This window comes from Acytostelium subglobosum (assembly GCF_000787575.1).
Source record: "Acytostelium subglobosum LB1 DNA, scaffold: scaffold9, whole genome shotgun sequence".
Lineage (NCBI taxonomy): Eukaryota > Evosea > Eumycetozoa > Acytosteliales > Acytosteliaceae > Acytostelium > Acytostelium subglobosum.
This window is the reverse complement of record NW_012236524.1, coordinates 33832-49552: the sequence shown is the minus strand read 5'-3', so window position 1 is coordinate 49552 and position 15721 is coordinate 33832. Positions and strand designations below refer to the sequence as shown.

The following is a 15721-nucleotide window of genomic DNA, read 5'->3' as shown; positions in this document are numbered from 1 at the left end:
TAGTGTGTCAGTGTATCTGATAGATAAGATTCGTACTTCTTGTATTATGTCGTATCATTATTGATCTGATTATATTAATTGAAGTTCCTGAATCAGAAATTTTTTAAGTTCAAGTGGACGGGCACCTTTTAAAAATATCTTAGGACCTTAATTATTCATTTTAAAAATATTTCTAGAGTTAAAGATAGAGATAAAGATAGAGATAATTATAACATTATATGGATAGTAGTAGTACAATAGTATATCAATCACTAAGATTGGTGTTTGGTAACAAGTTGTTGAGAAATAGCATTTTCAAACATGTTACAGAAATTCATAAGATTATAAGTGTAACAACACAAACGATCAAAGGTCAAAGGTTATACAATGATGGCAACCTTACAAAGATGATAAAGTATCATGCCAATCAATGGTTCATACAATCATTCAATAGAATGATAACGAATCACAACATTACCACTCCTCTACCTACATCATTGATTACTCGATTGGTATACAAGTCATTCAAACATAATAACACTGTCACTGGCAAATATATTATGGAACACAACAATGGACCTGTACTCCTGGAGTTACTATGTGATGAACATATGATCAACATGATCAAGCCCGCCAACATTGACTTGTTCAACACATACTTCAACTCTAATAACAACAACAGCATTGCTTGCACATTCAAAATGAAGCTCGCTCTCTTGTATCCAGCCATCGACACTGGTAACGTGGAACTTGTGCGATTGCTAATCAAACATAACTGTTTCAAGAGTCAACCGAGGAATGGCTCGCTCATTGGAGAGCTCTCGAAACCTGGTGTGAGCTTGGAGATGCTCAAGGTGTTGCACGCGGAGTTTGATGATAGTGATCACTTGTTTGACCCGGTGCTTGAAGATCTGATTTGGATTGAAGCACTCAAACATTCAATATATCACAATATGTTGGATAGTGTACAATACATCATCAAACATAAACCTCGATCATTGGTCTCACATCAATGGGAGGATGTATTGGAAGAATGCATTCAGCTTCTGTCAACCACCAAGCATGGCAACGTCAATATACTTCAATCACTACTTGGGACTAGTTATCTATATCCTCATCTTGATCAATTGATTGAGACCTTGGTCGATTATGGACATGTTGATATTCTCAAATATATCCACTCGCTTGATTATGTTAAATCATCATCAAAGCGATCTATCTGTGGACATTTCGATGTTGGTTTTGGCAAGCTGATTGTCACACCCAAGGCAGCCATTATCACAGAAGACTTGGAGATGGCCGAGGCACTACTTCCACAAGTGGTAGAGATTGGTGCTATTATCTGGCAACAGATGTCAATGAGCATGGCAATGCTCATCACTCATCCCTCTCACAAACATCTCCAACTATTCAATCATACCAATTTGATGCACATGTTTGAGTCAATGTCCATGGATGGAAGCCAGATCACTGTTGACATGGTACTCAACTTCATTCAAAACTGTCATGACACTGATGTCAACGGCGATGTGTTTGAGGAACTACTAAAAGTGGCAACAAGGATCTCACCATTGATCATGAACAAGATTCTTACAACTTTCAGAGTACCATTTGTAATGGAGACTTTCGCCGAGGCATTGAATATGGATATGGACCCGGACAAGACCAATGCCAAAGCCAAGGACATCTTTGATACTTTGTCAATTATATTTGATCGAGTTGGTAAAGAAGAACTGGATGTATGGTCACGAGATGATCAGATCAAGGAGTTTGCGAATGAACTGATTGGAAAGGCATCTTTGGACACTGTAGTACTGATTCTGGACAATCTGCCCAGAGTCAAGAATGACATTGGTGTATGTGGCATTGTAATGGCCAATCCCAACAATGATGTGGTCCAATATGTAATCAATCAATTCACATTGGAGGATATACAATCACCAGTCAACATACAGGACATCATTCACATGGCATATTGCAATGATAACCTTTATGCTTTGAACATGCTTTGTACTATGAAGCGAAACAAGGCTACAATCGGTACTTTGATTGATGCATCTGAATACAATGCATACCACGTACTTGAGCATTATCTTGCATCCATCGAGTTCAACTCACTTCCCAAGGTAGACAGACTGCGTACAATCAACTCAATCATGTTGCCATCATTGATGAAAGGACATTCTCGAATCGTCAATCACTCTCAATCACTCATCAAACTCATTCAATCAAACAAGAAGAGGTATTATTCACTTATTGTGATCACAGAGGACGCTCATTCACTCACTCAATCAATCAATCATAGGGATCGCGAGGAATCACCTGCAGAGGAAATCGATGAGAGCATTGTCGTCAATGCCTCGCCACGCTTGGAAACTGCAATTCACAAGGTGTTCAGTGATGGCAAGATATGTGGAATGATCATGGAACAAGTGGGCATCATATATGATACTATTGGTGTGCCAACGATGAAAGGATCAATCCTTTGTTCAAAGAATAGTCTTGAGAACTTGATTGAATATGGTGCAAGTCAATGGTTCCACGCTGCCTATCAATCATTCTACACACATGAAGATCGTTACAACTCCACACTGCTTGAGAAGGCCCTGCTATACCCCAACCAATCAATCATGGATACATTGCTCAAAGATCCCAAGATGTTGCTCCCCAACAATGAAGAGTTTATGAGCCTATTCATTGAGCTGCAATCAGAATGTAGTCAACCTGGATGGGAAAGAGCGTTGGAGCAGTACATATCAATCACTTTCCAGACCCCCGCCCACACGTCAATCAGTCAGGACCAGTTGATCCAGATCAAACATCCATCATTCCTCAACAAGTTATTGACACTTGGATACCGATTTGATCATCTGATCAAATCCAAAGACAGTGTGGATACACTTATCACTAACTGGTTTGACAAGCCATGGGCAGTGGACATGTTCAAAGTACTACGTGCCAACTCATTGGTCACAACTAGTATCCAGAGATCACTTTTGAAGCATTCAATCAAACTCAACATCATTGATATAGTAAGATACTGCATGGTGGATGTTGGATTGGACATCATGTTGGGCGAGGACCTGGGAAGACATCCAGGATATACATTATTATTGAATGTAGTTGAACCATCATCATCCTCAGCAGATGTGCGAGAGTTGATACTCTCACACTATCCCCTCGAATCCATTACCATGCCGACACGAGATGATGTGGGGAAGGAGATGTTCTGGGTGTTGAACAATGTCGCAATGAATGGCAACTTGGACCTGTTTGTTAAGTTGCTCAATACTACACAGGCCAAATCAATCAATCAATCAGCATTTCCACATCTATCAATTGCGCTCCAGGCTAACAATCACTTGGAGTTGGTCAACTACATCCTGGAGACAGAACCAATGTATGGATACAAAAGCGCAGTGAGTCGTATCAACTCTAGCATTGTTTCAATCAAACTGATTGAGAGATTGTTGGAGCATAAATCAATCATATTTCACTATGGTGATGTGCTTAGACATGCGATCAAGGCAGGAAAGAAGGATGTCATCGAGTTTATGTTGAACATGCACATGGCAACAGACTATCACGGAGCATTTCATGAGGCGATGATCCAAAGAGATATAGACACTGCAAAGATCATCTTGGACAAGATTGGACACATGGTCAAGGGCAGCAAGAAGATCGATGGAGTATTTGTCTGTCATTTATGCAAAGCGGCAAGACATGACAAACTCACTGGCAATGACATTGTTGATATGGTCAAGGCCGTTTATAATGGACACAAAGGATCGATTGATGTATCAAGCATCACTCAGATACTTTTATCGATATCATGTGTTTCAAGTGAACACCTACAACCTATGATCGACCTATTGAACTGTATCTCTGATGATGATATTGAACAACAATTGGGTCAAGAGCATTACAAGATGATAATAGATGATTGTGTTGTTAGAGGTGACACTCAATCATTCCAATGCATCTTGGACTTGGCCGCCACCAGATCTCCACCATTCAAACCAAGCGATTTAATCCCAAACCATATGTCCAACTCTATTATGATGGATTACATCTTGGACAAAGGTTACCTCAAGTTGGATGGATCATCACTCACTTTGAAGTATATTCTAGAATGGGCATTTGAGAATGATTACGTTGATGTGGTCAAGTCGATCCATCAGAGATGTACATCACTGGCCCAACTCAAGAGATATCTTCCAACTCTGAACACAATGTATGATGCATCAACGAACAACAATCATCGGATACTCAAATACCTCTTTGAGGATATTCAATCAACACCATTCTACATTGTACCTAGTCAACAACACCTTGATGCTATTGTCGAACCAGCTTATGAACATGGTTACATCAACATCATTGAGTTGTATCAACGAGTATCGAAGAAATGATTGATTGATTGGTTGACTGATCATCCCCAGTCAATCAAAATAAAGCAGTCAGCCAATCATTTTTGCAAACTTGATTGTTGAGTGATGAGTTATATATAAAGAGTTTGAACGCACGATAGAGTGATCAGGATGTTGGTTTGTGTATTTACAATTGAATGTGGATTCATGGATTGTAATGCCATCAGTATCAAACTTGATCAATTATCCAAACAGAATGATAGTGATAAATGATTGTTGAATGAATTAAATATTGTTTATAGGCTGTACAAGCGATCGCACTGAATTGATGTCCATGAAGCCATAGTTTTTGAGGCATGATCCATGTCGGAGGTATAGTTGATCAGTCATTCGAATGAGATCAAAGGTTCCAATGCGTATCTGGATGGATAGTGATACAATAGTGGTTGGCAATCGTTGAATAGTATCGCCGGCAACTCGTACCCCTCTCAATACTAGGTGGCGAACGGATGCAGGAACCATACTGACGTAAATGTCCAAGCACTCCTCTTGTATCTCCAACCAAGTGACTGAAGATGGTATATCGCCTGGCTTTAGACCAATCATGCGCCATAGTGCCAAGCGAGTGATTGATGCGGGTAGGCAGCCTGGTGGGGCGATACTAAAGTTGCAGTTGGCCAACGATAACTTCTTGACCCCAAATGGGATGGCATCCTTGATGGTCCTCAGCGGATTCCTTCCGATGCCATAGTCACAGAACAGATTGCAATGCTTCATCGTGGACCAAGGGACGGTCGACAGGTTCAGTGGGTCATCACCGTCGACGATCGTCAATCCTGTCAGTTTGGGAAAGTGAACTGTGTCAAAGTTGTGCGTCGACTTCATATACCTGGTCTTGAGCTTCTTGAGGTTGGGGAATGGTCGCGAGGGAGAGAGGTAGTAGTTACATGCGTATATGTACTGCAGGGGAGGGTGGTCGAGTGTACGCTTGAAGTGCATGGGCAGATGGATTGTCGTTAGTCTGGTCGGGAGATAGACCAGATCGTGATGATAGTTAATGTCAATGGCGCTCATATCTAGACAGGTGAGTGACGGTGGCAACACACCAATGAGGGAATGTGTGAAGCATTGCCCAATCTTGAGTCGCTTGAGAGTGGCGGGGAATGTTTGCGCCTGGATCACCTGGTCAAAGTGCCTGGGCAAGACAAGCTCCTCGAGATGACTGGGCAGGGTGTTGGGAAGGATGGGATGGTTCCAACCCGAGTTGGGGAGCTCCAACGTCAACAAGCCATCTGGCATCACAATGTTGTCCAGTGTACCTTTGAAGTTGGAGGGCATCTTCAATGACTTGAGGGTTGTTGGGAGATATTGATGTTGACGCAGTGACTCATCACTAGGTGTGAGGCGATCAGTCATCATATACATATGTGTCACGGGTATATGATGTAATCCCGACACAGGATAATCCTCAAGAATCAAAGTCATTCGCACTGATCTCTTTGCCACCTCTCTCAACACGCTACATATATCAACAAACATCGGATGTGACTCAGAGAATGGATGTTCATTCGCCGCACCCTTGAACCTAAATGATACAGACCTTAGATTAGACATATTCAATACTACCTTGAATGCATCTATTGATTGTTTGTTCGAGTTAGTCATACATTCATTCATTGAGTTGAGTTAACTCAATCAATCATGTTGATACTTACTCAAAGAGAATGATTGATCATCACGGTTGATATATGATCGAAGGTCGATACTGGCTTGTCGACTGTTTGTTATGTATTCATTGTTAATGATATCGATGTAGGAGTGAAGATGAAGTCTACCCAAGGGAGGTATGTATGTATCTTTCGTGTCAAGGAAGCTAAGATACTTGAGTCGATGTTCAAACAATCTCTTACATAACAATGACACGAACAACCTATCAACAAGTGCATCAAGATGAGATACTATCTCACCAATGATTCTCAAAGGTAATGTATTCATCTCTATCTGTATCTGTATCTCTATCTCTATGTTTGGTGTGAATGATTGAATGATTGAAGTTTCACAACTTCATTAATATATTTAATCGGCAGGCAGTGCGAAGATTGATTGGATGGCGAGAGTGTCCATGAATCCAATCTCTTTGATTGATTGACTGACTCGGAAGTATAGTTGATCAGTCAGTCGAACTAGTTCGAGACTCTGATCAACGTTGGATAGGAATAGGGTACTGATTGACTTTGGTAAGCGTTGGACAAAGAGACTCCATCCTCTGAACTGGTGATCGATCAATGTAAGATGTCGAAGAGATGTTGTTGTAGGGATGGCCTGTATCACTTCGGTCATGGACGTCCATTTGAGCTTCAACGATGTGACTGATGGCGGGATGTGTCCAGGCTTGACACCAATACAACTTGCTAGAGTTAGTTGTGTGATTGATGATGGCAATGTGTCGGTGGTGGCCTGGTCAAAGCTGTAATTGCCTAGAACCAGCCTCTCCACACCGAATGGGATGGCACTGATGTTTGTTTCAAGACTGTCCTCACAGACAAGCTTGCATCGTTTTAGGGTGGTCCAAGGCAGGGTTGATAGGTCCAACCACTGAGCTTCTCTGGAAACCTTCAAACGAGAGATGTTTGGGAAGAGTGATGCATCAAAGACACTCGCATGATCGAGGCTCTCAATGTGCAACTCTCTGAGTACCAGTAATGGGTGGCCCATTCGGACAGGATCATGAAGTCTCATGAATTGGAGTGGAGGATGATTGAGCGTGCCTCTGAACCTCGTCGGTAGGTGGATCGATGTGAGACTGATTGGAAGGTTGGCCAGATCGTGATGATAGTCTCCCCAAATACTCAAGTCAAGGTGGGTGAGCGATGGAGGCAACAGGCCACTCAGTGGCTGGTTGAAGTCTTTGCCAAAGATGATCGACTTGAGCGCGGGCGGGAATGTTCGTGGATGTATCTCTTGATTGAACGACCTCGACAGAGTGAGTGTCTCGAGTTTGCTTGGCAATGAATCAGGCGTGATCAGTTGGTTCCATTCACTGCTGAATGAGAGATCCAGGTTCGTCAAGCCGTCGGGCAACAAACCGTTCAGAGTGCCCTCAAACTTTGATCCCAACATTAGATGCTGGAGCGTTGTAGGCAAGTGACAACGTTGTAGTTGTTGGCGCTGACTGCCAATGATGGACAATAGTTTCAGATTGGCTTGTTGTAACACGGGCAAGGTCGTGGCCTCTGCGCCAAAGTAGATGCCCAACTCAACTGGTCTCTGGGCCAACTCATCCAACACCATTCTCGTTTCGCTCCACTGAGGATGTGACTCTGAGAATGGATGTGTCGATGGTTCCCCTCTGTAGTAAAATGTAACATACTTGAGGTTGGGCATGTTAAGTGCATCCTTGAATGACTCTTCATGTGTATGATGTCAGTGACTTCATCCCATTCATGATGACATCATTGTACAACACGACAACATACCTAATTCGAATGCTTGATTGGATGCATTGATGAATGATCCAAGATCGACAACAATTGATTTCTTATTTACAATGTATTCATAGTTGACTATCTCTTTATATGAGTTTAATGAATGTACACAATCTGTACCCAACTCTGTATTGGTATCAAAGAAACTAATATACTTATTCCTTTGTTCAAACAATCTTTTACAGACCAATGATAAGAACAACCTATCTACAATCCTATCAAGATAACATGCTATATTTCTCAATACAATAATAGGTATTGAATCAATCATTATTATATTATATTATATGTCTAGAACATAATGAATGAATGAAGATATCATTTGAGATGCATTTCTTGAAGTCCAAGGAACCCTCAACCCTTACCCTACCCTGAACCCTCAAAAACTTCCAAACCCTTGCCCTCGCATCTCAATCAAACTAAACTTTGTTTTCCTGGAAAATGACAACTTGAACGACTTTGATTCCAGCTTGAATCCAAAGTAAGCTAATTTCAAGAAGTTACATCGACATATACATATAATATAAGTAATAATGGAGAGTATTAATTCTCCAGCAGCGCCACCTTCATTCGACTTTGACAACTTGTCAACAACAGGATTATCACATAATATGGACTTGGCATCAACAATAACACAACAACATAATGGAGGAGGATCATCTGGTGTGACACCATCGACACTTCTTAGTTTACCAATGACACCGGGTGCAGCGGCCGGCCCATCAGTTGCAAATATGTCACCATCACAACATCCACAGCTTAACAAGGCACAGATGGCATTGGCAATGGCTTCAGCACTGCAGATGCATGAGGAGGAGAAGAGAAAACGTGAAGAGAAGAAGAGGAAGCGAGAGAATGAGGAACAATGGACCAAACAACTTCGTCACAAAGTAGACGCTGAGAAGAAGAAGTTGGACGATGATGAGAAGAGATCTCACAACACCAATCAAGAGCTATACTCATTGTTCAATGATCTTCAGATGATATCACATGAGTAAGTACAATTGATTGTGATTGGGCGAGTGAGTGGACGTTGGACATTGGACTAATACTCAATCAAACAGTTACAACATATCATTCGAGACACCAGAGTTGGTGGTCGTTGGAATGCAATCTGATGGCAAGTCAAGCTTCATTGAGTCACTCTTGGGCTTCCAGTTCAACATTGTCGAAACCAGTATGTGTAGCATCATGTCCAATCAATCAATACTTACTAACCATGTTACATCAAACAGACATTGGAACAAGAAGACCATTGATCATTCAAATGATAAACAATCCGATAAAACATCAACCAAGTTGTAGATTCAAGAAGGAGTTCTCTGGTGAGGCAAGTGCATTGGAGAATAAGTGGGAGGAGCATGAGACACCAGTGGAGGAGTTGACAGAGGAGATCATCAAGAGGACAAACAACTTGACTGGTACTCGTGGAGACAAGGTGTCGGCACAGCCTATATTTCTGCGCGTGGAGTTTGCCCACTGCGCCAACCTGAACATCTACGACACGCCAGGCTTCAGGAAGGGCGGCGACGAGAAGCTCAAGACAGAGATTGGCGACATGGTCAAGAAGTTGATCGAGCCCAAGCACAGGATCATCGTGTGTCTCGAGCAGTCCAATGTCGAGTGGGCCAACACCATCTCGCGTCCCCTGGTCAAGAAGATCGACCAAGAGTTTGGCCGCACGATACTCGTCAACACCAAGTTTGACAACCGTGTCAAGGAGTTGCGCTCGCGTGAAAGCGCACACAAGTACTTGGAGGGCGAAGGCATCGTCGCCAGCAAGAAGCCATTCTTTATCAGTCTGCCACTCAAGCGCAATCTCGAGCCACATCGCTTCAAGGAGGCGATGAAGGATTCATACTTGGAGGACTACCGCAAGCTTCTCGAGGTCAACTTTGACGAGAACAGGTTTGGTGGCCAGATTGGCATCTACAAGGTCAAGGACTACATCGAGGGCTTGCTGCACGAGAAGTATCAGCAGAACCTGTTGCCATCCCTGCTGCAGCTGGAGGGCATCGTGCGCAAGACCGACCAGGAGATCATCAGGATCAAGAAGGAGCTGGAGGAGAACAACATTCACACGCTCAAGTTCAAGGTGCTGCAGTATGTTCAGAGTTTCAACACACAGATTGAACGACTGCTTGAAGGCAGCGTTGTGGGCGACCCGGATGAGTTTGGCCAGACGCTCAGTCAAGAAGTGGAGCAGTGCAACGTCGAGCAGTGGCCCAGCTTCAACTTCAACTTTGACGTACAGAACGCCAACTACAACCTCTACGGTGGCGCACAGTATGAGCGACTGCTGAACGAGTTGGAGTATGTCATTCACTCGAGAGAGTTCCCCGAGACATCGATCAACGAGGTGGCGTCGGCCATCGGTGTGTCCAAGTCGCACAACTCACCCATCTACGAGGTTGCCGCCACTAACCTGTTCCAGATCAAGTCCAAGAAGGTGTTGCTGCCACTGATTGAGATTGTGTTGCAACGCTGCACCTACATCATGAAGAGGCTGTTTGATATCAGTGTGTCGATCCTGAATAACGAGGACTCGAATGGACTCAACTCAGTGTCGTTGTACGAGCACTTCGTATCAGAGTTGAGGATACAGTACTACAAGTTCATCGAAGAGATTGAAGCCGACTGCAAGGTGCGCTTAAAGGACGACTTTGACACCTTCACCAAGATCGTCGACTGGAACCTGCTTGGCGGCCTGTCCGAGATCAAGCAGTACAACTACCTCAAGGTGACGCCAGAAGATACCAAGCAAAGAGTTGTTTCCATCATGGAAGGTGCTCCAATGGATGGATTGGACATGTAAGTAACAACCACTCAGGATGTTGCGCTACAAGGATACTAACATCCCATCTCACTCCAGTAGCTCAAGGTCAAGAAGGATTGACGATGACACTTATAAGAAGGTGTGCATGATTGCTGGACGATTGTTCTCGGGCATCAGGTTCTTCTTTGCCAAGTATGTTCGCAACAAGTTGAATGCATTCTTCTTGGACCCATTGTTCCAAAGACTTGGATCGACGGTCATCGATCACTTCTCCAAGTTGTCCGACAAGAAGTACGAGGAGATGTTCCATTTGGGCATTGAGGAGCTCAAGGCCTTGCTCTCAAAGTTGGAGGCACAATCCATCGACTGCAAAAAGAACAGAGACAAGTTCAAAGAGGTGTTCAACCGTATGAAGGCAGCAGCGGCTGCCTCTGCCAAGAACCCCTCTTCCTCATCTTCCCAGCCGAACTCATTTGAGAGCTCTGGTACAAAGAGGTCATCATCTACACTTGGCAACTTGAACATTGGCATGAATGATCACTCCTCCTCTTCATTTATGTCCTCTCAGTGATTGCAGTGTTTCTACACACAAGACAGTACAGGAATCGTAGGTATATTGCTCTTATGGATTTGTCTAATTAAACAAAGTGATGGATATTGTAAATTGATGTCCTCTGCCATTGATCAAACTCAGTCCATTGTTTAATGAAAGTATTGGAATGATTCTGAACAGTTTGTCTAGAGGAAGCCAACTTCAGTTAAACAATATCCAGAGATTTGGAAGAGATTGGTCTTAAACACACCTTGAGCATCGTTCCATCTGCCAAAAGAGGAAGAAGGAGAATTGGGAAATGGGAAGCCGCTCCAGCAGACGATTGGAACTGGCTTGATTGGGGATCGAGGTCGTGGTGGGATTGAGGATCCATCAGCGACTGGCACAACCATTCAAACCCAGGACTTTGAATATGTAAGTAAATAGTTCATCCTGGTGAAGATACATGATGCCCTTGACAATAACGATGCTATAACACTTGGAAACAAGAGTGGACACTCCTCCAAAACACTAATGTTAATGTTCTGTCAATAGTGAATAAACAAACACAAAAACAAAGTGCATAGCTCATAAATGGTTGACAGAGTGTTATCTCTTGGGGGGTGTGCTTAAGAATAAAAGTGTGAAGAGTTGTCAATCAATCTTCAATCAATCAATTATTCAATTGAACTAATATTTCTCTCACTCTATCACTCTTCTTATACCTTAAACACATACAACATGGATATTCATCATCACTTAGAAGTAATAGAACAACCTGAATATTATTACATTCGGTTGCCTTGGGAGCTTGACAGTTCATTATACGCTAAACTAGTCAAACTTAACGAAGGAGTACAATTCGGACCCTTTGATCCTCTGGTTCAGAAGATCAAAGTCCCCGTGGCAACACCAATCGACATCGCACCTCTCATCCCCTTGTTCACTCTGAATCCTCTTTCAGAAATTGAAGAGCTCAACGACGACCTTACCATCGAAACAGAAGGCAGAAGCATACTCTGGCTCAAGGAAATGGCTGGACGACCTAGCAAGCAGAATTTTGAGTTTGCCAGGCAACTTGGCAACTGGAATTTAACCGAGAACACGAATGAGGATGTCCTGGGACCTCCAGTTCAACATATCATAGGCAACGTCTTTGATAGTCAGAGCGCGTATCGATTTGTCGTCAATGGTGTCACAATGAAGAGGTAGGTTGACCTGCAAGTGTGATTGGATGAGTATATAAATCTAATCAATTCCATTCATTTAGACAACCAGATGCATCCTTCATGACCAACGCCAGATGGGCAATATTGCCAGAAGCAACCAAGAACACCCAAGCCAACACATCAGTTCCAGACTTTCTTGTTGAGGTTCGCTCCTATGGTCCCGGAGAGAACAACCGCCTGGACTACCAACACAGAAAGATGTGTCGCTGGATGTCTACTCTCAATATACAATGCCAGTCTGGTGTCCTGTTTGATAGACGAGGCAATCACGTCTACCTTTATTGCCGCAACGACCTTCCCAACCTCCAGGCTCAGGTGGAAGCTCAGCAAGAGCATACAAACGATCAACTCCAAGAGATCCAAGGTTTCATAAAAGAACGTCAACAACGATTGGCCAATCCGGTCGGCTTACAACAACGTGACATTGCCGATATTCAGAGTGTGCTCCAAATCAAGGAACAACAACTCCAACCTCTCCTATTTCAACAAGTTTACTTCGAGAACCTCACACCTGTTGGTCATATCGTATACAAGGGAGTTCAAGAGAACTACCCTAATGTATCCTACATCGGGATACCTCTCAATCTGGTGAACGATGCCGTACATGGCTCAAACATGATCATTCATTGTGTTGGAGCAGTCAATGGCTTGCGATTTAATCTCTCAACCATCCCACTCAATTAAATGAGTATTCTGCAACAACTGCAACAACTGCAACAACTGCAACAACTTCAAAAACAACTGCAACTGCAACATCATGATCAAAGGAAATATCTTATCGTTCAAGGTAATACTTTAATTAAAGTTATTCGTTATTAGCTACATCGGGAAGTTGGTGTGATGGTAGTCGAGAAGAAAAGTGCGCGGGCGTGATGGTGACATGTTCATGTTGTGTGGGTCCAAGACGATCAGCGCGCTTGGCAAAGAACTGTGGACTCCACGACGTTGGCCTGGTACCAAGGACGCGCCTACTTGCACACATTGTAATGGGTTAACAAACAAGTGTTTGAAATTATACATGGATGTTGTATGGTCCCATGTGGCAAAGCATGGGGGATAATGGATATTGATGGATTATGGATAATGGATAATGGTTAATGGATAATGGAAAGAGACGAAGAGAGAAGGGAGAATGAGAGATGGAAAAAAGTGGAGGCAAGGCAAGGTCTTAAACACACCTAGGAGTGCATCGCTCCATCTGCCAAAGACAGGCAGAAGGTGAAGCAAAAGGGTTGTGATGGTAGGGAGGGGAATGGTCCCCTCACACAGCCAATCACTTAGTTGACCAGCGACGTGGTCTCGACATGACCACGGTGGTGGTGATGTCCATTGCTGCTGTCGTTGGATATCAGCATGGCCTCGTTGGTGGCGATGGCCGACAGTGCGTCCAGGGGGAACGATGTGAACTTGGACTGGTGGTGGAACTGGCTGCCGCCTCCATTGGCTAGCCGCCGCGGCAGCGAGATTATGGAATGGTATCTTGCTGTTGGTGATATCATCGAATGGGTGCGAGGTCTTTGGTGACTTGTTGCTAGGGGTGGTCGATGTCGAGGAGGTCGACGATATGATTGGAAGGGTGGTTGCCGATGGAGACAACTTCCTCTTGGCTGAGGCGGCCGACGACAGGTCGGCGCTGGCACTGGTCAGGTTGGCGATGCTGGCAACAACGCCAGACTTGCTGCGGGGTGGTGGTGGGGCGGTGTATGACATCTTGGAGCTGTTGTAAAAGGGCACAGGCACCTTGGGCTGCGCCATGGCCTGCAGCTGTTGCAGCTGCATCTGGATGGTGGCGGCGGATGGCACCGCGTCGACCATGGATTGTTTGCTCTGTGTCTGTGGCACATCGGCACCGTTGCCGTTGGCGGCTGCGGCGGCGGCGGCAGAGTCATTCAACAACATGTTGATGGAGACGGCGGTCTTGTTACCCTCCTTCTCGGCGAGTGCCTTCTCCTTGTTGACAATGTTGGCAAAGCGGATACCGCATGCGTTGCAGAGCGACTTGCAACCGTCTGGGCCACGTCTCCATTGTGATGTCTGGGTCTCGCCACACGAATGGCAGAACAGCGAGTCGAGGAATGGAGCTGGTGCTCTAGGTCTTCTCTTTCTCTTGCCATTGGCATTAACATTGTTGTTGTTTGTGATGGTGTTGTTGTTGTTGATGATGAGGGTGGTGTTCCTGGCTAAGGTGGTTGGTGATGTTGGGACGACGTCGGTGGAGGATGAGAGTGGACTCTCGTTGCTAGCGATGTCCTCACTCTCGTCGACAACTGATGCGTCGGCAGTGAGCGAAATGGATGGTGGAGAGGCACCTCCAGTGGCAGACGATGGCAACTGGTTTGGCGAGGATATTGGAGATTGAAGGTGGTGGAAGTTGTTGTGGGCTTGAGCATCCATCAATGCGGACACTGGCACAGTCATTGACGATGCGGCCTTTGAAGCTGTGTGGATTGAGTTCAACGCGGGTGAGCTCGACGATGCAGACTCGGAAGACGATGACGACGATGATGTCGATGTTACGAATGGCGATGAGTTGTTTGCCAAGTTGAACAATGATGTGAGCATGGCAGTTGGTATCAACGCTGATGGCTGTACGAATCTATGTGTGCTGTTGCTCCTCGGTGGGAGTATTGGCGAGTTGGATGTGGAGTTGGAGGTGGAGGTGGGGGTGGAAGTCGTCGTCAACTGTGTCTGTTGCTGTGGCTGTGTCTGCTGTGGTTGGGATGGATTGAATAGTTGTGTGATGTCAACGACTGTCGACAACTCGGACATCTTGGACAGCAATGCGACCAAGGACGACTTGTTGGTCTGGCCCAACACTGTTACCAGCTCTGATTGCTTCTTGCTGTTGTTGCTGTTATTGGACAGTGACTCTATAACTTGACTAAACAATGACTTGTTTGAATTGAGTTGACGTGTAGCATTCTCTACCAACAATAACATAGTAATGGACTTCTCGAATATATCGAGCATATCATGTTGATGTCCTAACATTGATCCCTCACTCAATATAAGTCCTGCTGAAGACTGTACATCTGAGCTACATTGTTGTATCTGTGATGGCAAGTGTTAGTTTCCGTGTTTCTGTGTTTCCGCGTGTTACCGTTTTGTGGCTGCATAAATTTTTATGCGGCCACACGTGGCTAACTAACATACTTTTCTCCAACTCTGCTTCCAATTGCTTTGTGATGTGACATTGTTGGTACTGCCAAATCTCATTGCTTCTTGTATCTCCATCATGATTGATTATATTGATGATATGTGAATGATAATAATAATAAATAAATAATAAAGTGATTTGGATGTTTGATTGATTGAACTGATTGTTTAATTGGCACTCCAAAGTGAGGAGT

At 44.1% G+C, this 15721-nt stretch overlaps 6 protein-coding genes across 6 annotated transcripts; 3 read left to right on the top strand and 3 right to left on the bottom strand.

The window, feature by feature from the left end:
* Positions 1–539: 539 nt before the first annotated feature.
* On the top strand, positions 540–4391 carry SAMD00019534_049140 (hypothetical protein; the record flags this gene model as incomplete). Its single annotated transcript, XM_012899385.1, has 4 exons — positions 540–2221; positions 2285–3379; positions 3494–4213; positions 4301–4391. The coding sequence occupies 4 exons, from the start codon at positions 540–542 to the stop codon at positions 4389–4391; spliced, it is 3588 nt and encodes a 1195-aa protein (XP_012754839.1).
* A 358-nt stretch (positions 4392–4749) lies between these two features.
* SAMD00019534_049130 (hypothetical protein) lies at positions 4750–6344 on the bottom strand (the record flags this gene model as incomplete). The annotated part of the gene is made up of 4 exons (XM_012899384.1): positions 4750–4769; positions 4874–5986; positions 6065–6126; positions 6232–6344. 4 exons carry the CDS (start codon positions 6342–6344, stop codon positions 4750–4752), a joined length of 1308 nt encoding a protein of 435 aa, XP_012754838.1.
* An 81-nt stretch (positions 6345–6425) lies between these two features.
* Positions 6426–7640, bottom strand: SAMD00019534_049120 (hypothetical protein; the record flags this gene model as incomplete). Its single annotated transcript, XM_012899383.1, has 1 exon — positions 6426–7640. The coding sequence occupies one exon, from the start codon at positions 7638–7640 to the stop codon at positions 6426–6428; it is 1215 nt and encodes a 404-aa protein (XP_012754837.1).
* A 724-nt stretch (positions 7641–8364) lies between these two features.
* SAMD00019534_049110 (hypothetical protein) lies at positions 8365–11175 on the top strand (the record flags this gene model as incomplete). Its single annotated transcript, XM_012899382.1, has 4 exons — positions 8365–8828; positions 8899–9011; positions 9070–10645; positions 10710–11175. Coding segments are annotated over 4 exons (2619 nt in total), but the record flags the coding sequence as incomplete, so codon positions are not given.
* Positions 11176–11883: 708 nt separating this feature from the next.
* SAMD00019534_049100 (hypothetical protein) lies at positions 11884–13052 on the top strand (the record flags this gene model as incomplete). Its single annotated transcript, XM_012899381.1, has 2 exons — positions 11884–12350; positions 12413–13052. Coding segments are annotated over 2 exons (1107 nt in total), but the record flags the coding sequence as incomplete, so codon positions are not given.
* A 393-nt stretch (positions 13053–13445) lies between these two features.
* On the bottom strand, positions 13446–15341 carry SAMD00019534_049090 (hypothetical protein; the record flags this gene model as incomplete). Its single annotated transcript, XM_012899380.1, has 1 exon — positions 13446–15341. The coding sequence occupies one exon, from the start codon at positions 15339–15341 to the stop codon at positions 13446–13448; it is 1896 nt and encodes a 631-aa protein (XP_012754834.1).
* Positions 15342–15721: the final 380 nt, after the last annotated feature.